We start from the raw sequence: 19,634 nt of genomic DNA, 5'->3' as shown, positions 1-19,634 counted from the left end.
CTTGCACAGATGTATGGGGGCTTCTCTGCCTAGAGACATCAGAGTTTCTCTAATAGAACTCTCTGTAACAGGACATATTATTGCACAGAACGTATATAGTAATAAAGAGGAACAGGATTTGGCAATGGCAGACATGAATCTCTGACTATAGTTACTAAAAATTAATATCATGGTGTCTTATGTCAGTTTGAGTCGGCAAAAAACAACAAGTTGCACTGCAAGCCCTAAAATAGGCTTTAACAGTTGAACTCCCCAACAGTTCCCCCACCATACCAAAAAAAAACCCCCCCAGGAAAAAACCAAGTCTGGACTCTGCTCATGTACAAGACATGTCCTCCACTAGGCATTATGGCCCTCACAATCTCCAGAAGTATTAAATGTGGCCCCAGCCGCCAGAGGTGATGGGAAAGGAAAATCCTTGCACTGATGGCTACATTCTATTTTCTCAGTTATATAAACTCAAGAGAAAACACACACACACAAACAAATTTAAGGACAGTTAGAGAGTAAAACAAAGCATGACTTCAAAGTACCTAGAGATACCTTCATAAAAAATAGCAAAGAGTACTTAAAGATATCATTCTTGGGACCTTGTTCAGTCACTTAAAATACAGCTGGCAAGCATTGGCTTGGAGACTGGACACCTCTTTAAGTCAATTGGACCTACCAAATTACAATTTTAGATGGATCGACTGAAGAATTATGTACAGCAAAGATACCATTTCCTGATCTCTTCCTCTGTGTACAGAGCTTTCATTGTTAAAGTGTTCCCTTTATTTGAGGGAACTTTCCTATAGTCTGCTAAGCTTGCATCTCATCACTCAGCATTCTCTGCTGAGAAAGGCAATCTACAAATGAATTCTTAGTAAGAACTGATTGCTAATATATGCTTAAAGGTGGGGCTAATTCTGTTCATTGCTATCAGTGCAGGGATCAGCATGCAGTTGGCATTTGTACTGCAGCATCTAACTATACTGATTCAACATATCTGAATATCATACACTTTTCTGCTGGGAAGTAATTTTAATATTCATGTTAGATCACAGAGAAAAAGATAGTTTGGTGGAGGAACTAAATTTTGTAAATTTTCCAAGTAACTCACTGTCAATAAAAAAATCACTGAGCAGCTATTCCATCCTTCGCTCCTTAACAGGAGAAAGAATGAAAAAACACAGGAAGACTACGAAAAGATGACATAGTCTAGATGTCTCTCCTACCCCATAAAAGCTTTGCCCAGAAGTAACCTGAAAAGAAGAGCCTCCATGTTCACACCAAGTTCTCTGGCGAGTTAGGAAGTTGCTCCTTCCTTGCTAAACATGTACCATTTATTAATGCACTAAGTGGTGGAAGGGAGAGGCCAGTGGTAATACTAAGAGAAATGCTGATGAGCTCAGAATTTCTTGCAAGGGATATGAATTTGGAAGACATCTATTTTAGTAATTTCAGATCTGAATAGGCACACACCTATTTTGTTAGATTCAGTAAGCCCACAGAAGCATCTGAGAGCCAGTACAGTCATAATCATGACTCTCACTATCTTGTGCTCAACAGGTTTACAACCTGAGAAGATGTCTCATCACCTTAAGAACACCACAACAATCCTGCAGTTTCAGTTGCCTTAACTTACTCTGTGACACTCTCACCAGCTCTGTAACATTCCAGACGCCTGATGTCACAAAACAGTCCTGGAAAGTCAAATGCCCTGCAAAGAGAAGAAGGCAGACACAGACTGGGTCATGAGGATGGAGTAGAATATGAAAGGCTGTAGCAATTGGAGACTGGGGATGGCTCTAATTTGCAATCTATCTTTCGCCCCTCTTGTGAGTTTTATCTTAACCTCAGCTTTGAATCCCATTCCTTCTACTCTTTCTGTTTTAATCCAAGGCTAGGTTCCTGATTTCAAATCTGCCATATTTTACTCCCACGCTTAGATTTTTAAATCCAACCTTGCTTGCTCCTACATTTATTTCTCAAGAATTCCATATCAAGCTACAAAGATCTGTGTCTCCTGATCATTCTCTACTCATCTGCATCTGGCCTCAGAAACAGACATTGGAGGAAAAGGGGGAAAAAAGACTTCAGTGAAAAGACAAAATGGAATATCAGGATTGACGATTAGGGAATCCAACTTTGAGCAGTGATTCACTCACCATTGGGCAGTGGTTTAATGTCCGCATCTCCTTGCTGGTTTGAATTGTCTGATTGTCCGGATTCTAAAACACACAAGGAAAAAAGAACCTGTCATCAAAACATTGCTGGAGCTGATAACTGAAAATAGAGGCACATGGTTGACAAAGTTGGGGCCTACTGTACGGCATCTTCTACTTTGCTATTTTTCATAATCAATGAAAGGGCTGCTCTAAAATTGATAAACTGTTTCAGAATCCCTTCACTTCACTAGGAAATAATTTGGGAAACATTTGATTGCCATTATCAAACACAGGTTCTTGACATGCTGCTGTAAAATATGGAGACTTAGTAGACAGTTCTTTCTTTCATACTTTAGCCTTACAAGATTACCAATATGGGAGTCAGAAAGGAATCCTCTCCTATACACATACACTTACTAGGACATACTTAGAATTATTGGTATTACCGTATTTACCTCCACTGAAAATAAGAGAAAAGCTTAGTGGATAAGACATTTTGCTTTATTTGTTACGAACAATAAGGATCAATACATTTTTGTTCAAATGACAATCCTGTGTTAAAATATATAAATAAATAAAATGACTGATATTTTGTTTGTCCTTTTATAATATTCCCAAATTCATCTCTTGAAGCAGTCTACCTTACCTGCTTGTCAAATCTATTTCTTGCCCTGCAAGTATTTTTGGCTTGTGGGATTGTTCCAGCTTTTGTATTATGAACATACTATGCAATCTGTAAGGTTAGTATTAATTCTGCAAGCAAATTTGATATTTTGATTTCTTGTGCTAACAGTACTATGAAATTTAAGTGAGGCATATCATGACTTTTTCCTTGGACAAGGGTTAGAACTTAATAGGAAATAACCTTCAAATTCTGATTTATGGCAGATTTCATTGGACAAATGAAATTCTGGAAGTCATACAGCTGAAGGACCAGCTTGTGATCCATTTCAAAGTCTATCATGGTAAAACAGAAATATTGTTCTCTCACAAATGGATGTAACCCACTGAAGACGATCTTATTAAAGATTGAAAACCAAATTATATGTGGAAAAGTTGAAGGATTGGAATCCTGACTTGTTGTATCATTTAATTTGTATCATTCAAAAAAGAGAGAATTGCAGACATGGAAATGAGCATTTTAATCCTACCTCTCTACCTTTCTAAATTAAAAACTTCTCTCTTCTGTCTTTTCTCAAGGCTGTTATTTGTCTCATGGATAAAAATATAAGTATCATACCAATGTTGCAGTTCAATCCAAAGTGCTGGTCTATTATACTTGTAAACCTAAATAAATCTATAGTACAGGAAATCTTGATTCCCTCCCCCACCAAGTTTATCCCAAACTTTTCCAGACATAGTTTCATAGTGATTTCGGAAGTAATCTGAATGTCCCACCAAACAATCTTGGGTACACTGGATATTTGCCATTGTGCCAGATCCCAGCTTCCTCCCTCAGTGATGGCAAAGTTTTGTGCAGCTGGAAGTCAGCACATATGAAATCCATGCTAAACAGCAGGGAAAATAAGCTGATACTGTTTAGATCTATATAAAGTAATTAAAAGAAAGAGCAAACAACAAGTTGATTAATTCCAAAAAGCAGTTGATTTCAATTACTGAAATCAAATGAGACATTGTGGCTCCAATCCTATACCTACTTACTTTTACTAAACCCATTGGAGCTTATCTCTACGTAGGCAAATATAAGAAAGGTGTCCCTCTATTCTAAGTGCAGTTTAATAATTTAATATGCTATCTTTGCTATCTGAAGCAAATAGTAAAATCCTCATAATGGTATCAGAGTCGTAATCATCCAGATAGCCACTAGGTGGCAGCAAAAAGCTAGCATTTCTGTATCTCTTTGTTCTGACCCAGTGGTCAACTGGATTTTTGGAGCCCCAATCTGTTGGCCCTACCACGTCCTCCAAATCCACATGCAGAACTGGATAGATAAAATTGAATCTTGCTGAATCTTAGTGAATGGATACTATCCACAATATTTGGTTTGTTTAGATATCTAGGGCAGGCTGCTCATGGTATTTAGAACTCTGGCCTCCAGCAGAGATGAACATCTGAGAATTTGGGAGATAGAGTTGGAAGTGGGATAGACAACTGGCACCATGTCTCCCAGCATCTTAAGTTTGAAGTAGTCACTTCATTCTACCCAATGGCCTTTTTAAAATCATGGTTTCTTGAATAAGCCACAAGGTCTGGGCATTGTGTAAAGCCAGACTATATGTGATGGTAGCAAACTCATTCCTTTAATACAGTAGCAGGCCTGCATGAATCAAGTGAAAGAGGGGGAAAGCAAAATCCAATTTAAAGAGCAATAAGGTTATACTACTTTTTCTTCTTTTTCATACTATCTCAGCAGTTTGTTCTCTGAAGGGATTCTCCCCACAATTCCAGCCAGGTTCTGATACCAGTTTGGCCAGGAGAAAATCTCCTTGAGGTATCCACAAGCAAGGAATAGTTCATAACATCAACTGGTCAGCTTTGCACTTTGTTCTGCCTCCACCCCCACTTCACATGTATTTGGAATTCATTTAACATCAGTCTGCAGCCATTCCATAAGAAGAGATGATTTAGATTCAGGATAGCTTGAAAAAAAAGTTAATGTTTTATTCTAGTCTTTCTGACTCTACAAAAGAATGGCAGACAGCTGAATGCTGTGTATCCCCTCTAACTGCAAAAGAAAAAGGATTAGTTCTGTGCTCTCGGAATAATCCCCTGCAAATATGGGAGTGACTCCAATATTACCTTCAGCTTCTGCTCCCTTTGCCATGCTGAAGAGATTCCTGATTCTGCGCTCCCAAAGCTATGGTGTCATTTGCTGGCTTCTCCTTTAGTTACATACAGTTCCTCAAGGCCATACGATGGCTTAAATATGGCTCTTCCTGAAGTATTTATTTATCATCTCATAACTCTCAGACCTGAAAAAATCCTGAACATTGAACAGTGCTTGTCCAACCATATGTATTTGCTGCTGAAATATCCCACAAGCACATTAACATGTTAAACTTGGGGGAAATGTGCTTGACCAAATAAAAATGTGTCTGTGTGAAATAAAAGTAAAGTCTTGAAGCCTGCTGGCTATAGCAGCTTGTGGCTAAGAAATTACACTGCAAAACAAGAACTGACTCCTTTTGCCATATCACTTCTCTGATTCACGATGACTTCTGTGTTATGTGGATAAATATTACAGAGCAGCTTTGATTCTGGCAAGCATCACAGAGTGTAAGAAATGCTTTGAGTACTATATGCAAAAATGGTTAAGTGTTAATTTCAAGTACACATGAATGGAAAGATTGTAGAATTTTCTGATAAGGACAGGATCCTAACAATGCCTTTGTACAACTCTATGCATGAGCATACTCGAAATGTCATGTGCAGGGTTAGGGTGTGTCACAGAACCGAAAAGAAATGCAAGAAAAAGAACCAAAACAATTAACAGGATGGAGCAAGATTTTGGTCTTGTTATCCCAGAGGACAGATAAAATCCCTGTATGTGTATATGGAAGAGGGGGATCTGACAGAGGGGCATACAATTCTGCATGATATGGAGAAAATAGAGAGACAGAACTCTTTATCCCATAACACTAGAATTCATTAGATCATCTAAAATCTGATGGTGGGATATTCAGAAGAGATCAAATAAAATATTTACCCAGCAAAGTGAAAGTATAAAATGTATTAGTACAATGTATCATTCTGATAGCTTTAAAAATGGATTTGCAGATGGATGGGGGAATAGGGGTAATGGTAGCTACTATCATCATAATGATATATTATTTCCTTTATCAGTGGCAGTTTATCAGTGGCTTCTAAATACTGATTTCTCTGGAGCATTTGTATTCACATCCCATTTGGGGTTCAGCAGAGCTTGCCTACATTCTTAAAGCAGGAAAGATAATTTGAAGATGCCTATGAAATGTATGAGGATAAGGGACTGAACTTCAGAAATGGACAACAAATTCAAAATCATCTAATATCAATTACCATTTAAACAATAGTTTATAATATATGTCCAAAAAGTTATTTTTAGTGTTTAATGTATGAAAACTAGGGCTATTACTTATCTCAGAAAAATGAATTCAAAGTCAGGAGGTATGGATTTGTTTCCTTAATTCTTCTTATCCTTGCTAGGGTTTCCAGATTCCTGTCATAACTACTTGGAGAAAAATAAAATTTTGGCAGATGGCACTTCTCCTACTTTGAACATGCCAAAATCCCCTCTTTTACATAATCTTTTGAAGTAATTCTATGCTAAAGAATATATAGGGAGCCTATACTTACTTATCTAAACAAGTATTTCCTGCTAGAATTCAGTATGGAATCACTTCCTCTGCTAATTGGAAGATTAACTTTCTTGCCTAATATAAAATGGATTTTTCTGTAACTGGAATGTTTAAAAAAATGTCACATTTCAATCCATATGGAAGATAAGAGTTGTAGATCCCCTTGGCAGAGTCTGCAAAGTAAATTCTGGACAAGGCCTAACTGATCTTTAAGTCTCCTGGATAAAAATTAGGGCTGCCATATTGGGACTGTCAAATTCAAGGTGACCACTAGATGATAGCAAAGAGACAGAGACAACTTGTGATTCTTTCCTATTATTTAGTGGTTTTCTGGATTTCTGCAGCCCAGATATGGTAGCCCTAATAAAAACATCCGTTTCCACAAATCCCTTAGAAGGAAAAGAATATCTCAACAAAAATGCCAGAAGGAGACTTTGTGGGGATTTCAAATGGTTGGCTGTCATGAATGCTTCAGCCCTAGACGACGGTGCTTTAGGACCACCCGCCTCATGGTGTCTGTCCCAACTTGGTGTAGGACGCTAGCTACAGAACTCAGGTTAGCTACATCAACAATGTTGCAAGGTTACCTATATCAGCGTCAACATGAAGCAGAAAGAAGGAAGGAAATGTGCCTCCTGCTCTGCAACAGCTGGGGAAGCACAAGGAAAATATTTCAGAGTTAGTTCTCTCCTCCCCTACCCCCCTTCTCTTTTTACTTCTTTTCCACAGTTGGCTAAGGCACGCTGTTCCCTTCCGGCCTTGCAACTGCTGGCAGCCATTTTAAAACTTGGCAGCCATTTTAGTGCTGGCGGCTAAGCGTGCTCCCACAATGCCGGCAGCAGGCAACTGATGCACAGACAGAGGAGTATGGCTTTGCTTAGCCCAGGGATAGATGGAAGATAAATTCTTAAGCACTATGAGTGAGAGAGGCATGAGGGGCTTGCTTCAAAATGTTTTTCTTTCTAGTTTAAAGAAATGCTGCCACAGCTGACAGCCGGCTGAAGGAGACGGATGGAGAAAAATGGGCAAAATGCACTTCAGAGAACCCTGCTGCATTCGGTCAGATTCATGCATCATAATTGCTTGCATTAATGCTAAGGAATAATCCAAAAGCAACATCAATAAATAGCAGCATATTAAAAGCACAAATCGAAGCAATGTTCAGGACAATCAGTTATTCCGCTACGAGGCATCTCAAAGCAGGACGGCAAAGGCATTGCTCTTAGTGGGGACAGCGAGACAGAGAGCTCTGCACAGGATACGTGGAGAAGTATACAGGGGAGGAACTCTTTCAGTCAACACCAGGGTATTTAACGGCTTTTCAGGTGATCAGCAGTATTCAGAATTAAGCTCAGGAACAACTAGTGAGCAGCGCACCATCTGAAGGGCCAGTTTAATGTGGTTCTAGAGGTTACCAAGACAGAGCTGGCCCTGACTACATTTGTGTTTCAGGAGAGGTATCAACCACAACGGGGGCACAGTACTCCTCCCAGAGCTGCCACGATGAGGTCAGGCCATTTCCCAGTTATGGACTTGGAGCGCAGTCCCATTTTAATAAGCTGTCCGTCTGATTTGTGAACTCTCTTCCAATCAACATCTCCTTCGCTGAACGGAATTTTTGGTACTTGTCCAGAAGTTTTGGTCTTCACCCAGCCCATTACTGACTCTACACTGCAAGGGACTAAAAGGATTTTTCAGCTCTTGAGGAAAATACAAATTAAATAGAATTGAGCATCCTGTGCATCCTGATGGCCCCAAATTTCAAATATTCATAGAATATCTCTTAGGAGCTTCGTATAAATGATAAACTACAATAAACTTCATGTAAATGATAAACTATAATCAATTACAATAAATTACAAACTACAAGTGGAACTTTGCAATAATTCCACAGAACTGAAAAACTATATAGGTACAATAAGGAAAAACAACAATGGCTATAGTATTGGGTTTCTGTATTTATTCTCCTACACATTATAGATGGTTCCTTTATTAAAAACTCTTTACTGTAAAATGCTTGCGGGGGGGGCGGGGTGTTTGTCCTGAGAAGTAGTTTCCCAAAATCAACAACTTCTGACCTCCCTCTGTTAGGCTGCTGAAAAGCCACCACCAAGCTCATCCATCCAGTCTGGACAAAACATCCAAAAGGAAACTATGGTTGTCCTCATCAAAAGTTGTTGAGAAATCCAGGAGAATCAACAGAGGAACACTCTCCAATGAATCTCCCACTGAAGGCAATCCTTGAGTGGCATTTTTGTCCAGAGCATAGACATAGAAAGAGCATAGAGCCAGTCTATTGAAAATCAGCTTAGTTAAAAAAAAAAAAACACCTAGGTATGTTCAACTAGAACATTCATCCAGATGAAGAAGACTAGGAATTAATTGACAGTTACTGTACTTAGATCAGATGGTGAATGAAAGCAGCAGATTCTAGAAAATAGGACCTATTTTTTATATAAGGTTCAGGAGGGCCAGGGCCTAAGTAGTCTCTGAGGCAAGATACCCATAAGCTTCTTCCAGAATCATCCAGCCACTGCTGTGCTGAACACACTACTGATGCAGGCTTTATATCATTTCAAATAGTGGCCATGCAGTACTAAAAACACAACTAGGAGGAGAGGGTACTGTAAGACATCGAAACAGTATGTTCAAACTACTGTAATGTTACATGAATTTATTACCTAATATAAATAAAATAAAATGCTTAAAAGATTAAATAAATGTCAAAAGTAAAAAAAAAAGTTTCCTTTCTCTCAGTACTTTGATGGTCCTTGGGCAGACTGCTGGAACTCAGGAGCAGGTTTCCAAATTATGGGTGGCCTCTGCATGCAATTCCTCTTACAATTCTGTAAGAAAAGGGGCCAGTAAGCAATGTCTTTTAAAATGAAATAAAATGAAATATTAAATTCAGGCAGTTATCCAAAAATAGAGAGGAGCAGACCCTTCAGGAATAGCCCTGGGTATTGTTCAAGTAATACTATGACTATGATGCAACATTTCTGGGTAAGGTAACTAGTTCTGGCTTAATATAAAGACTGGGGGTGAATATACTGTAGGTTGAAATGAAAGTACAGATTCAACTACAGTAGAAGGAGAGGGTGTTCCTTACCAGAAAAGGATATAAAGTCTATTCCCTTTTTTCTTCTTCTAATGTAATATATGGGTTGGAAGTGGATACCTCAGACCAGCCATGCCAGTTGAGAAATGTGATTTGACAAAAGGCTATATTCCAATTCAGGCATCTCTCATTGAGAGAGAGTTGAACATCACTTGCCACTTCTTTGGTCAGAACTTCTATAAAGTTAAATTTAGTCCAGAAATGCCCACAAGGACTGTATTAGAATTGCTGTCTTGGAACGGCCAGGCAAACTATTCCTTCCATGTACAAAATAACAGGATCACCATCATCATAACTCTGTGTCCCCATAACCTCTGTGAGTTTCTACAATTCAAAGTCTTCCATCTGCACTCCATTTTGCCCCCAATCTGACACGAAAAAGACAAATCCCTTTGCCTTCATTGGTTTGTCTGCCAATTGGGGATGTGTGTGTGCATGTACATGCGTGCGTGTGCGTGTATATGTATGTACATGCCATGACTTCCTCAAACTGGCTTAACAGTCTTTTCCCCAAAGGCTGTGATCTCCTAGCCTCAAAGGTGCTTTTATCTAACAAAATAAACCCTTATCAGGAGGCAGCAGCTGAACAAACAAACAAGCCCATTGCCCCAGCAGAAGAAACACTTTGCTGAGCTCTTTATCTGTTCCTCACAGGCCTGATAAATCTCCTTTCTGCCCAAGCAATAGGCAGGGAAAGAGAAAGGGGGCAATCTCACCCAGTCCACAGGCAGTTGCCCCTTCTTTAATAGCATTACAGAAAGATACAGAAAAGTGGTCATGGTTGCCATTTTAGAAAGAGGTTGCTATCTAGGGACTCTCCATTTACATCGGAAAACTACACACACACATTGAGCTAGATGTTTGATTTTCAACAAGACGCATTTCCAAAAATTGAAGAAGAAAAAAAAGTTAGCTGAGGGTGCTCAAAGAGACTGAGGTCAGTGCTTAAGAATTAACCTAGAAACCCTCTGCAGGCTATTTTAGAACTACATCCTTGAACTTCAGGCTTGGCTTGATTCATGACTGTTGGCTAATCATCAGATATTCCTTTCAGGTAGAATAGAGAAAAATAGAAAATAAAAGTAAAAGGAAGGAAGGAAGGAAGGAAGGAAGGAAGGAAGGAAGGAAGGAAGGAAGGAAGGAAGGAAGGAAGGAAGGAAGGAAGGAAGGAAGGAAGGCTGGTTCTAAAATAGAAGGCAAGGCTGGATATTTCCTTTTTATCTTCTAAAACTACTGTAGAAATGGAAGGCTCAACTATGTCCAATGCCTGTTTTTTTTTAAGGTCCTGAACTTCCTCTGCCCATCTCACTGCTTTTTGATTCACACATCTGGCACTGAATGCAAAACAGCCAATGGTAAAGTTACCTCAAAGTGTTCAGCTAGCATTACAGTGGATAAAGGAGGGAAGGAATTGGAATAAGTGGGGCAGATAACATGACCCAGATTCAGCAGCAGTTTAAATGGGGAAAGAATCTTTGGGCTACAACCAGGAAATTCTCTTAAAGGGGAATGGGAAGAACAAACACAAGATTGTTTCCTTCTTCTGTGAGACATCCTTTTAAGCATAAGGTCTTGACATTCTTCTATATGACATCCTTTGAGGTATCATATTCCCCCTCAACCTTCTCAGAACTAAACCTTCCTCAGTCTCAATGGTTTCTAGTCCCCTGATAATTTGCCTTTCTATTCTTTGAGCCTGCTTCACTTTGCTTGGATGGATCCTTTTTAAAATGTGGAGCCGAGAACTAAACACAATACTTGAGATGGGATTTGACTAACACAGAATAAAGTGAAACAATTATTTCCTATAATTTGGAAACTATACCTTTCTTGATGCAATTTGAAGCCTAAAATTACATTTTTACTTCTTTTTTTTTTTGAAGCCATTTCATATGGCTGATTTGATTGTACTGAATGAATATTTAAAGATCTTTTTTGACGAGTAACATTATCAAACAAGGTATCTTCCATCTTAACTTTGGACATTTGATTTCTTTTTCCTCAGTGAAGAGCCTTATATTTGCTGTGTTAAACTTTATTCAACCCATTTCTTTAACATATCAAGATACGTTTTCTAGGAAACTAATTGTCCCGTCTTATTTTATGTCATTTACAATTTTGATAACCATTCCTACCTTCTCTTCAACCAAGTCATTAATAAAAAACTTGTAGAGTACAGAACCCAGAGCTGAATCTTGTGCCCCATCTAATACTACATTCTAATTTGACTACATTCTAATATGAATGCACTTAATTGTCATGTCATGTCATGTCATGTCATCCATCCTACACTACACTAGGTAGATTAATTAGATCTCTAATCAAAATATTATGGGGCACTCTTTCAAATGCTTTACTGAAGTAAAGCTATAACAACTATAGCATTCCCATAATTTGCTAAACAAAGTTAATAAAAAATGAGATTAAGGCTTCTCTATTCTTGACATATCTGTGCTCACCTCGGGTAATAATATCATTGTTTTCAAAGTGCTTACAAATCAAACTTTTTTATTATTTGCTCTAGAGCCTTCCCGGATATTGATGTTAGACTCACTGCTCTGTAGTTCTCTCAGTCTTCCTTTTTCCTGTTTTTGAAGACAGAGACAAAATTTGCCCTCCTCCAGACATTTTGGTTGTTTCTATTATTTGGTTATTTTGGTTTATTGTTTACTTTTCTGTTGTATGCCACCCAGAATCACATTGTTTGAGTTGGGTGGCCTTATAAATCCAGTAAAAACTAAACTAAACTAAACTAAACTAAACTAAACTAAACTAAACTAAACTAAACTAAACTAAACTAAACTAAACTAATCAGGCACTTTATCCCTTTTCTGGGATTTACAGAGGCTAATACATAATTTGGGCAGGCCATCAACAAGTTCTTTCAGCACTCAGGATGCAATTCATCTGGTCCTGGATATTTAAGCTTTTTCAAGGGAAATGAGAAATAGGCTAATAACTGCAACAGAGAAAGGGGTTGACAACACAGCATCCACCAAGTAAATAGAAACATGGCCAGCCTCAGTCTTCAATCTTGCCCCTTCAACCTGTTCTTTAAAAGAGGTCTCACAATAGCTTCTTCTCAGAGAACAGTCAGCCATAATAGGAATGAAATGTTTCTTTTATCTGTTAGCATTTTGCCACCTTTACTGAGAACCTGGGGTACTACTTCTTTCCTTTTCCATTTCTTTTCAACACATCTGAAGAAGTCCTTTTTGGTCTTAACATTCTTTCTCAAACTCAGCTCACCATAATTTTTACCTTTCCTGATAGCATCTCTACAATTCTGGGCAATCTATATATTCTTCCTTTGTGACCAGCCTCACTTGCTATTTCTGTTTAAAATGTTCCTCATCAATCTCACCATATATGATAAGTCTCTAGTTTTGGGATGGTACCCAAACAAGGAAACAAGAACATTGACACATGATGCCTCCCCCCACCAAATTTATCTCTAACAATCTTTTTCAGCAAGAAACATATGCTGAAACTCAGGACCCTGTTCAAGGAGATAATAAGTAACTAACCTAGGTAGATTGTAATGATTTTATTTGGAATTCTGTGTGTGTGTCAAGCCCTTTATGGCTGGCAAACTCAGGAAACAAGGACCACTTGGATTTCTGGAATGATCTTTATTGCTAGTAGGGTAATATAACAGAATCTTGAAAGCCTGCCAAAGCAATTCTCCAGGTCCATTATTCCTAGAGTAACTAAGAAACAATTATTCTGAGCATCTTCTCAGATTTTCCTTCTCCCCTGGACTAAGGAATCTTTTCCACAATTCTGCTCCCTCTTCCACATTCCCAAAATACCAGACATTTCATCACAGTGTGTGATTGCTACCTTCCCTTACTTTCTTAATATTTCCCTTTCCACAAAAAAACTTTTTTATACCTATAGATTTCACTTTGATGTTTTCTCAAGAAATTTCTCATTTAAAACTTCCCCATGTGCAAGACCACATGATTACAGAGCTAACCATGATTTCAGGATTGGCACAAAGTTTATTAAGTTCTGTATTTCTGGGATCATCATCATCATCATCATCTCTATTTTCCTACAGCTGTACTGTTGGAAGATGCCCTGGGTAGAAGGACTAGGAATTCCCCAGCTGGACAAACCAGAGGATGTCAGGAAGTTCATCTTGACTGGTAGCAATATATCATAATTATCTTTTACTAAAGGACCCTTGGAAAAAGGTGATTTTAAAGTATCCCCTTCCTGGTCTGTAACACCATGCTCATCCAAACACATTTTACAACTCCTTGTGAAATGCAACACATCCTGCCTCAGTAGTCTATCATATAGTTCAGTGTTTTTCAAACTGGGATTCCATGAGAGTCTAAGGAGGGAGGAGTTTACTCAGACACAGCCAATTTTCTGTCACTAGACCTTTGCCTCTTGATCAGGGGTTCTGGAAGAGCCTGAAAATTTTTGAAAACCCCTGATACAGGTCAGTCAGATAATGGTCCCCAAAACCAATTTTCTGCTGTCAGCACAATCGTCTGATACTCTAGAGTCTTCCTAGATCTTTAAAGTCCTCAGTAATTGTTCTTTGCAGTAACATTTGTCCCTCGTGGATTAGCCAAAAAAATATAATTATCAATGGATTTGAGAACTTCCGGAAGTTATTCTGTTATATCCCTGGTCCTTGCTCTTGGCAGATAGCTCATTTCATGAAGCAATGGTCCAGTCAATTCACATTTGTTTCAGTTCCCTGAAGAAGTGAGCTTACCACAACACTTTCTGTCCTGGCAGGGCACAGCTGCATCCCATCTGCCCTTCAGGCTATATATTCTGCCTCCTGTTCTGCAATCTCTTTTTCTTCACCTGAAAACTGATTCTTCCAAAAAGAATTGAAGGGTGTTCCTGAATTTTAGAAATGCAGATTATCTTCTCTCTTGCATACTAGGTTTGCCCCTTTGTTTGACTGTCCTTATGGAGTTTTGTCCTCCATCAAATCCTACTGTAACACCTCCTTTCTTTGAGCTGATATCACTAAAGTGATTCAAATCTTCTGTTTGTTTGGTTTATTTCTCCTTCAAGTCATGCTATATAACTTGCACTTGCTTCAGATACTTTCTAGACTGTTCTCTGGCAGGAAGACAAGCATGCCACAAGCACTATAAGGTCACAACTGCAGAATCATATCCATTTGTCTTCACTTCGTTTCATAAGATAATACCTCTGGAAGATTCTTGTAACACATGGGAAACTAAGTTGTGAATTAGAAATAACTTGATACAAGCATCTCTCTCTTCTACAAATTCAAAAAAACATTCTGCATTATGCCCTCAGCCTTAGCACATCTCATATATAATATGGGAATAAAACTACAGTATTCTGTTTTTCAAGACTGTTGCAGATTGAAGTGAGAATGTGAACTTATGAATGCTGACCTTCAGTTGCTTTTTTCTTTTAGTTATAATTATTGTATTTGTTTTAAAAAGTTTTCCCTATAAAATAGCGATTTGCCCCACAATAGAAAAATTACAGAGGACTATATATTTTTATTCTCTGAGCTTAATGGACTTTGATTTGTTTTAATGATTTATACTTGACTTTTTATTTATTTATTTATAAATTTATAAACTCACATTATCTCCTGGACAGTTCGCAACAGATTCAAAATCTGAAACCAACCCGCAGCTCTTGTTCCTCTGGCTGATGGGTTTTTCCTTCATTTCTATTGTCCCAAGGTAAGTAATAATTGGTATGCTCCCACATGGACAGTTCCTAAATACTAGCAGTCAAAAGACACTGTGTAGCCATTCTGTGTTTTCCTGTTAAACAGATTTTTTTTAAATGAAAAGGAAAAAGACAGAGATGGTGGGAAAACACTGTAGAGTTACAAATGAAACACAGTATTGTCTGGACTCTGTTAAAATTTCAGATAGAGAGGATGATTGCAGAATAAAAGTCTTCCCCGGAAGCACTCCTAGTGCAGAGGATGTAATCTGATTGCAGCTGCTCTCTCTCTGGTTAATGGATTAGGCCACATTTACCCTTTGTTGGGATGAAGGTGCAAAATCCCAAAGGCTTTTGTTACACTATCCAGGCCAGAAGATTCTTCTCAGTGGTGTTTTTGAGCATTTTGGGGGGAGTGGAAGTTGGGAAAGAATGGGGTTGATTGCGAGACAATATAGACTCCAAAACATCCTTCGAAAAAGGTTATCATTTTTCATGATTTCCACTAACAAACTGTGTGATATGCACATACCTACACAGATCAATTGTGCACAGAGAACGCCTTGATAAGCATGTAATATTTACATGCTACATGTATGCACATAGTCTAGCTCTCATAAGAACAGTGCACAGGATAGGTTCCTATGTTACTGAAAGGGGTTATGCTGAACATAAAGCCTAGATTACTGGCATGTTTGGTGAATTTTCTCTCATGGATACTTATAGTGCTAGATTTATGGCTCCCATTGCCTCATCCTACTTACTAAGGCTGCAGCTTCTTGATTCCCTTCTTATAGAAAACTGCACTCTACGGGCTGGACACTCAATAAATCAGAACCGAGTGGCGTACACCCAGTGCCTGAATTACAGTCAGAAGGTGGAGGAACACATCAGATGCAATATGCTCACTTCCATCCATTTCAGACACGCAGTTTTGTGCACAACTTTTGTAAATATATGTTTCTTTATGCAAATTTTAGGCATAGGATCAGTATAAGTGGATCATGCCATTTTGCAATTACAGAAGTAGATGGCTGATTCATTTTCCATTCTTAACCATGGCACATTCGGATCAGCACATTTAGCACTATAGTGCTCCATTTGCTTCCTCACCAGAACACAAGACAGGAAGCATAATATGAGTTCAATGGGTTCAATGTTTTAAACAAAGTCTGTGAAATACTAAGATGCTGTAAAATATCAGCTACAAAACCAATTGGAACTCTCTCTCTATGTTATGTTTTTTTAGGTCAAGTTTTTGGATTGGATGCAGTTAGGTATGGCAAAGGGCAACCAAGTCATGGGCCTATTGTACTCTATGACAAATTCTGCTTGGCCAACTTTCTGGAAGCTCACCTCTCCCAGCTGCTTTCAACTGAACAGCCTGTAGTATGGGATGGCACTACCTAACAGACAGCTTTGCCTTACCCTTGCCCTGCTCTGCTTCTTGAAGTCATGCATGGAAGGTAATTGGAAGACCGCCCAGTCATTGCCTGGCTGCTAAGCCTCTGCCTGCCCCTTCTCCTGCTAAGGCACATATAAAGGGTATGAATAACAATGCAACAGATGGGTGGTGTGAGGCCAAGCCCTATAATCCACCCAAGCATGGCGCAGCCTGAAACCCTTCCCTGTTACTGTCTGGTAAGCTCAGCTGCCACCACTCTTCAATGCTAAAGGTTCTGGCATGATTTGAGAGTGAGGAGGAGTCTATAATTATTTATAATTCTCCTGTTTTACTTACCTTGTACTTGCAGATCAATCTAGCAACCTAACCCTGTGCAGTAAATTTTATAAGAGGGTAGTCTTTCGAGGGAAGATGACCCCTTCTCACCAAGAGTCTCTGGATCCTGCATCCTTCTGATATCCAAGTGATGCTTCCAGACCATGCTGCTATAATGAACTTGTCTTGTCTAATTCACAGAATTTTATGGGGTATCTAGAAGATACCTTCACTGAGTTGTACACTTTTTCTGCTTTTCCACTGCCTTTCCTCATTCTGCTTTTCTTTCTTATCACAAAAATTCCAGGCATGGTTAGGAACATGCAAGAATAAGGCAGTTAGGGAGTTATCCCTTGGGAAAGGAGATTAAATTGAGGCTTGTCTCACTTTTTATATTGCAAGACTTGAATCTCCAATGTATTCATTTTATGCCTTGAAGGATATGTCCTTGCCTTCTTTTCTGTGCTTTGCTTCCTCTAGTTCGTCTCCCTTCTACACATTGTCTTTTCAAAACATGTAAATTTGTAAATGCATAAATAAAGTATTAGTTGACATGAAAGTTGACATGGTAACTAAAGCAGCTTCTAGTTATGCAGTCCCTGCACTGCTCTTCACAAGCTAATCATGCAGGAATGAGCAACTTACAGGCCACTTACTGCTTCCATACCACACCTGTGTGCCCTGCAGAACCCTCACTGTGCTGCTAGAATTCAACAGGGTGCTTTACATAAGCACCTGTGACATTTTTTAAAGAGCAATACTGTTTTGAAGTCTAAGGAGGATTTTTGCTGATGTTTAATGATCCCGGCCAGACCTTCTTTTTATAGTTATCCAGGTCCCAATGATAGACTACCATTGTAACTACAAATGGAATTGCAGCTGATAAATAACGCAAATATTATGCTTTCGCATTTTGTACATTCCAGTATGTTCTGCCCAAACCAGTAGATGGGACATAGTTGCTGTCCAACATGGGGCTGCACTTGGTCTCTTTTCCCCAGCCAAGGACCACATTCAGATGGTGGTAAAACTACAAATGGTTTAAATGGCCCCTCTGTACTGTGATATTACTACAGCAATCTATCAAATTTGATTTGAAGTCGCTGTCAGCTTTATGGCTAAATGGGAATTGAAACTTGGGCTTGTCTAACCCTTTGTCCACCATCTTATTCTGGGCCTTCTCACTCCTGTGTTGGAATGCTATCTACTCATTCCATCACTCCTACAGCAATAAAAGGCTACATTAAAACAAAATCAAGCAAGGTTTCACTTTTCTAAAAGAAGGAATGTAAGTCAAAGTTAACACAGTAGTATTAATGTGGTCTCTCCCAGACCCATCCTTGAATCAGCAAAAAGCAATACCAGCATGAATTCTGCTCTCCCCATTGCAGATCCCTATCCTGCCTCTATTGTCCCTGTTTCAGGTCAGTGCAGGCACTTGCCTCCTGTCCACCTTTACGAATGAGGAATCCTATCGGCATGTATACAGCTTGATGCTGTCCTTTAACTGTGTTGAAATAAGAGGGAAAATACTATTTTAATACTGGTGCAGCTAAGCAGCTCTTTCACTCATGAGCTGGTGATGAGAAGAAGGCAACACCCTGTGACATAACAGAAAAAGGATGTTGCCAGGGCATGTCTGTGTCTTGGTTAGGTCAAGTGTTAGGTCAAGGCCCACACTGTTGATTCTCTCCTACTATCAGTATCTAAGATCTAAACAATTTAAATGCTTTTTAAGGTAATATCTAAATCTGGATTTTGACAAGATACTCATTCATTGTCTGAAAAGGCAAGTATTTTCTCTACCCCAATCACTAGACTAGACTTGCAAACTCTATAAATATAACACTCTGTCAAATTCTTATAAAGGTGCAACCTATTTTAATCCTATTCTACCCTCCTTGGTTTTACTTATCTTAACTATGAACTTTCTAGAAAGCCTTATGCTTTTGTCATGTTTTCTATATCTATCACCTAGGAGTATAAACCATATATTGGTGCCCAATAAATGGTTAGTTTTAGAGTACCTAACTCAAAACATATAGCTAGTGATTATGAAATCCCAGAATAATAAACTTTTACATTCTAGTCAGATCACACTAGCAATTATACAAGAGCACCCGCTAGACAGTTGATTATATTTCTTATAATTCCCAGTCACATTTGAGGACAAGCAGTTGGGAAGACTGTCCTTCAATATCAGAGGAAAGCCTGTGAATTGAGCATGAACATAAAGACTAAGATCCTATCACAACAAGCTAAAACAAAACAATTATATTTTGCAGCACCATCACAGAATATTTAACCAATATAACATTTGGCACTAAGGAATATCCTTGCTAAGTTACTATCTTTGCCATAAACCGGTTTCTTCTGTTCCCTTGCTTTAATCTCAAATTATCCCTGCTATAAAGGTTTTCTGTTTGGAAAATATTTTAATTAGTTTTTTTCCTCCTATCTTTTCTAGCCAGACATGACTCAGAACATTTCTAGGACTCTTCTAGGACCAGGGAGATTCAGGTTCAAATCCATCCTTAGCTCTGGAAGCTTTTTGGGTGACTTTCCTTCTCTAGCCAAACCTATCCCACAAGGTTATTTTTAGGGGAAAAACAGAGGAAGGATTATGATGCACACTATGCTGAGCACCCAGAAAAAAGACA

The 19,634-nt window shown here is 38.7% G+C and overlaps 1 protein-coding gene across 9 annotated transcripts in view; it reads right to left on the bottom strand.

The window, feature by feature from the left end:
* Positions 1–19,634, bottom strand: part of NFIX (nuclear factor I X) — a 203,699-nt gene that overhangs the window by 41,733 nt on the left and 142,332 nt on the right. For all 9 annotated transcript variants that reach the window (XM_063294455.1, XM_063294449.1, XM_063294451.1 and 6 more), the window contains exons 3-4: positions 2,151–2,213; positions 1,628–1,702 (exon numbers count right to left, since the gene is read on the bottom strand). In XM_063294455.1, the coding sequence (XP_063150525.1) occupies positions 1,628–1,702; positions 2,151–2,213 (138 nt within the window). The remainder of the gene's footprint in view (positions 1–1,627; positions 1,703–2,150; positions 2,214–19,634) is intronic.

Source organism: Candoia aspera, chromosome 2 (genome assembly GCF_035149785.1).
Source record: "Candoia aspera isolate rCanAsp1 chromosome 2, rCanAsp1.hap2, whole genome shotgun sequence".
NCBI lineage: Eukaryota > Metazoa > Chordata > Lepidosauria > Squamata > Boidae > Candoia > Candoia aspera.
Note: the sequence above shows the minus strand (reverse complement) of the source record. Positions and strands in the feature narration are given on the sequence as shown.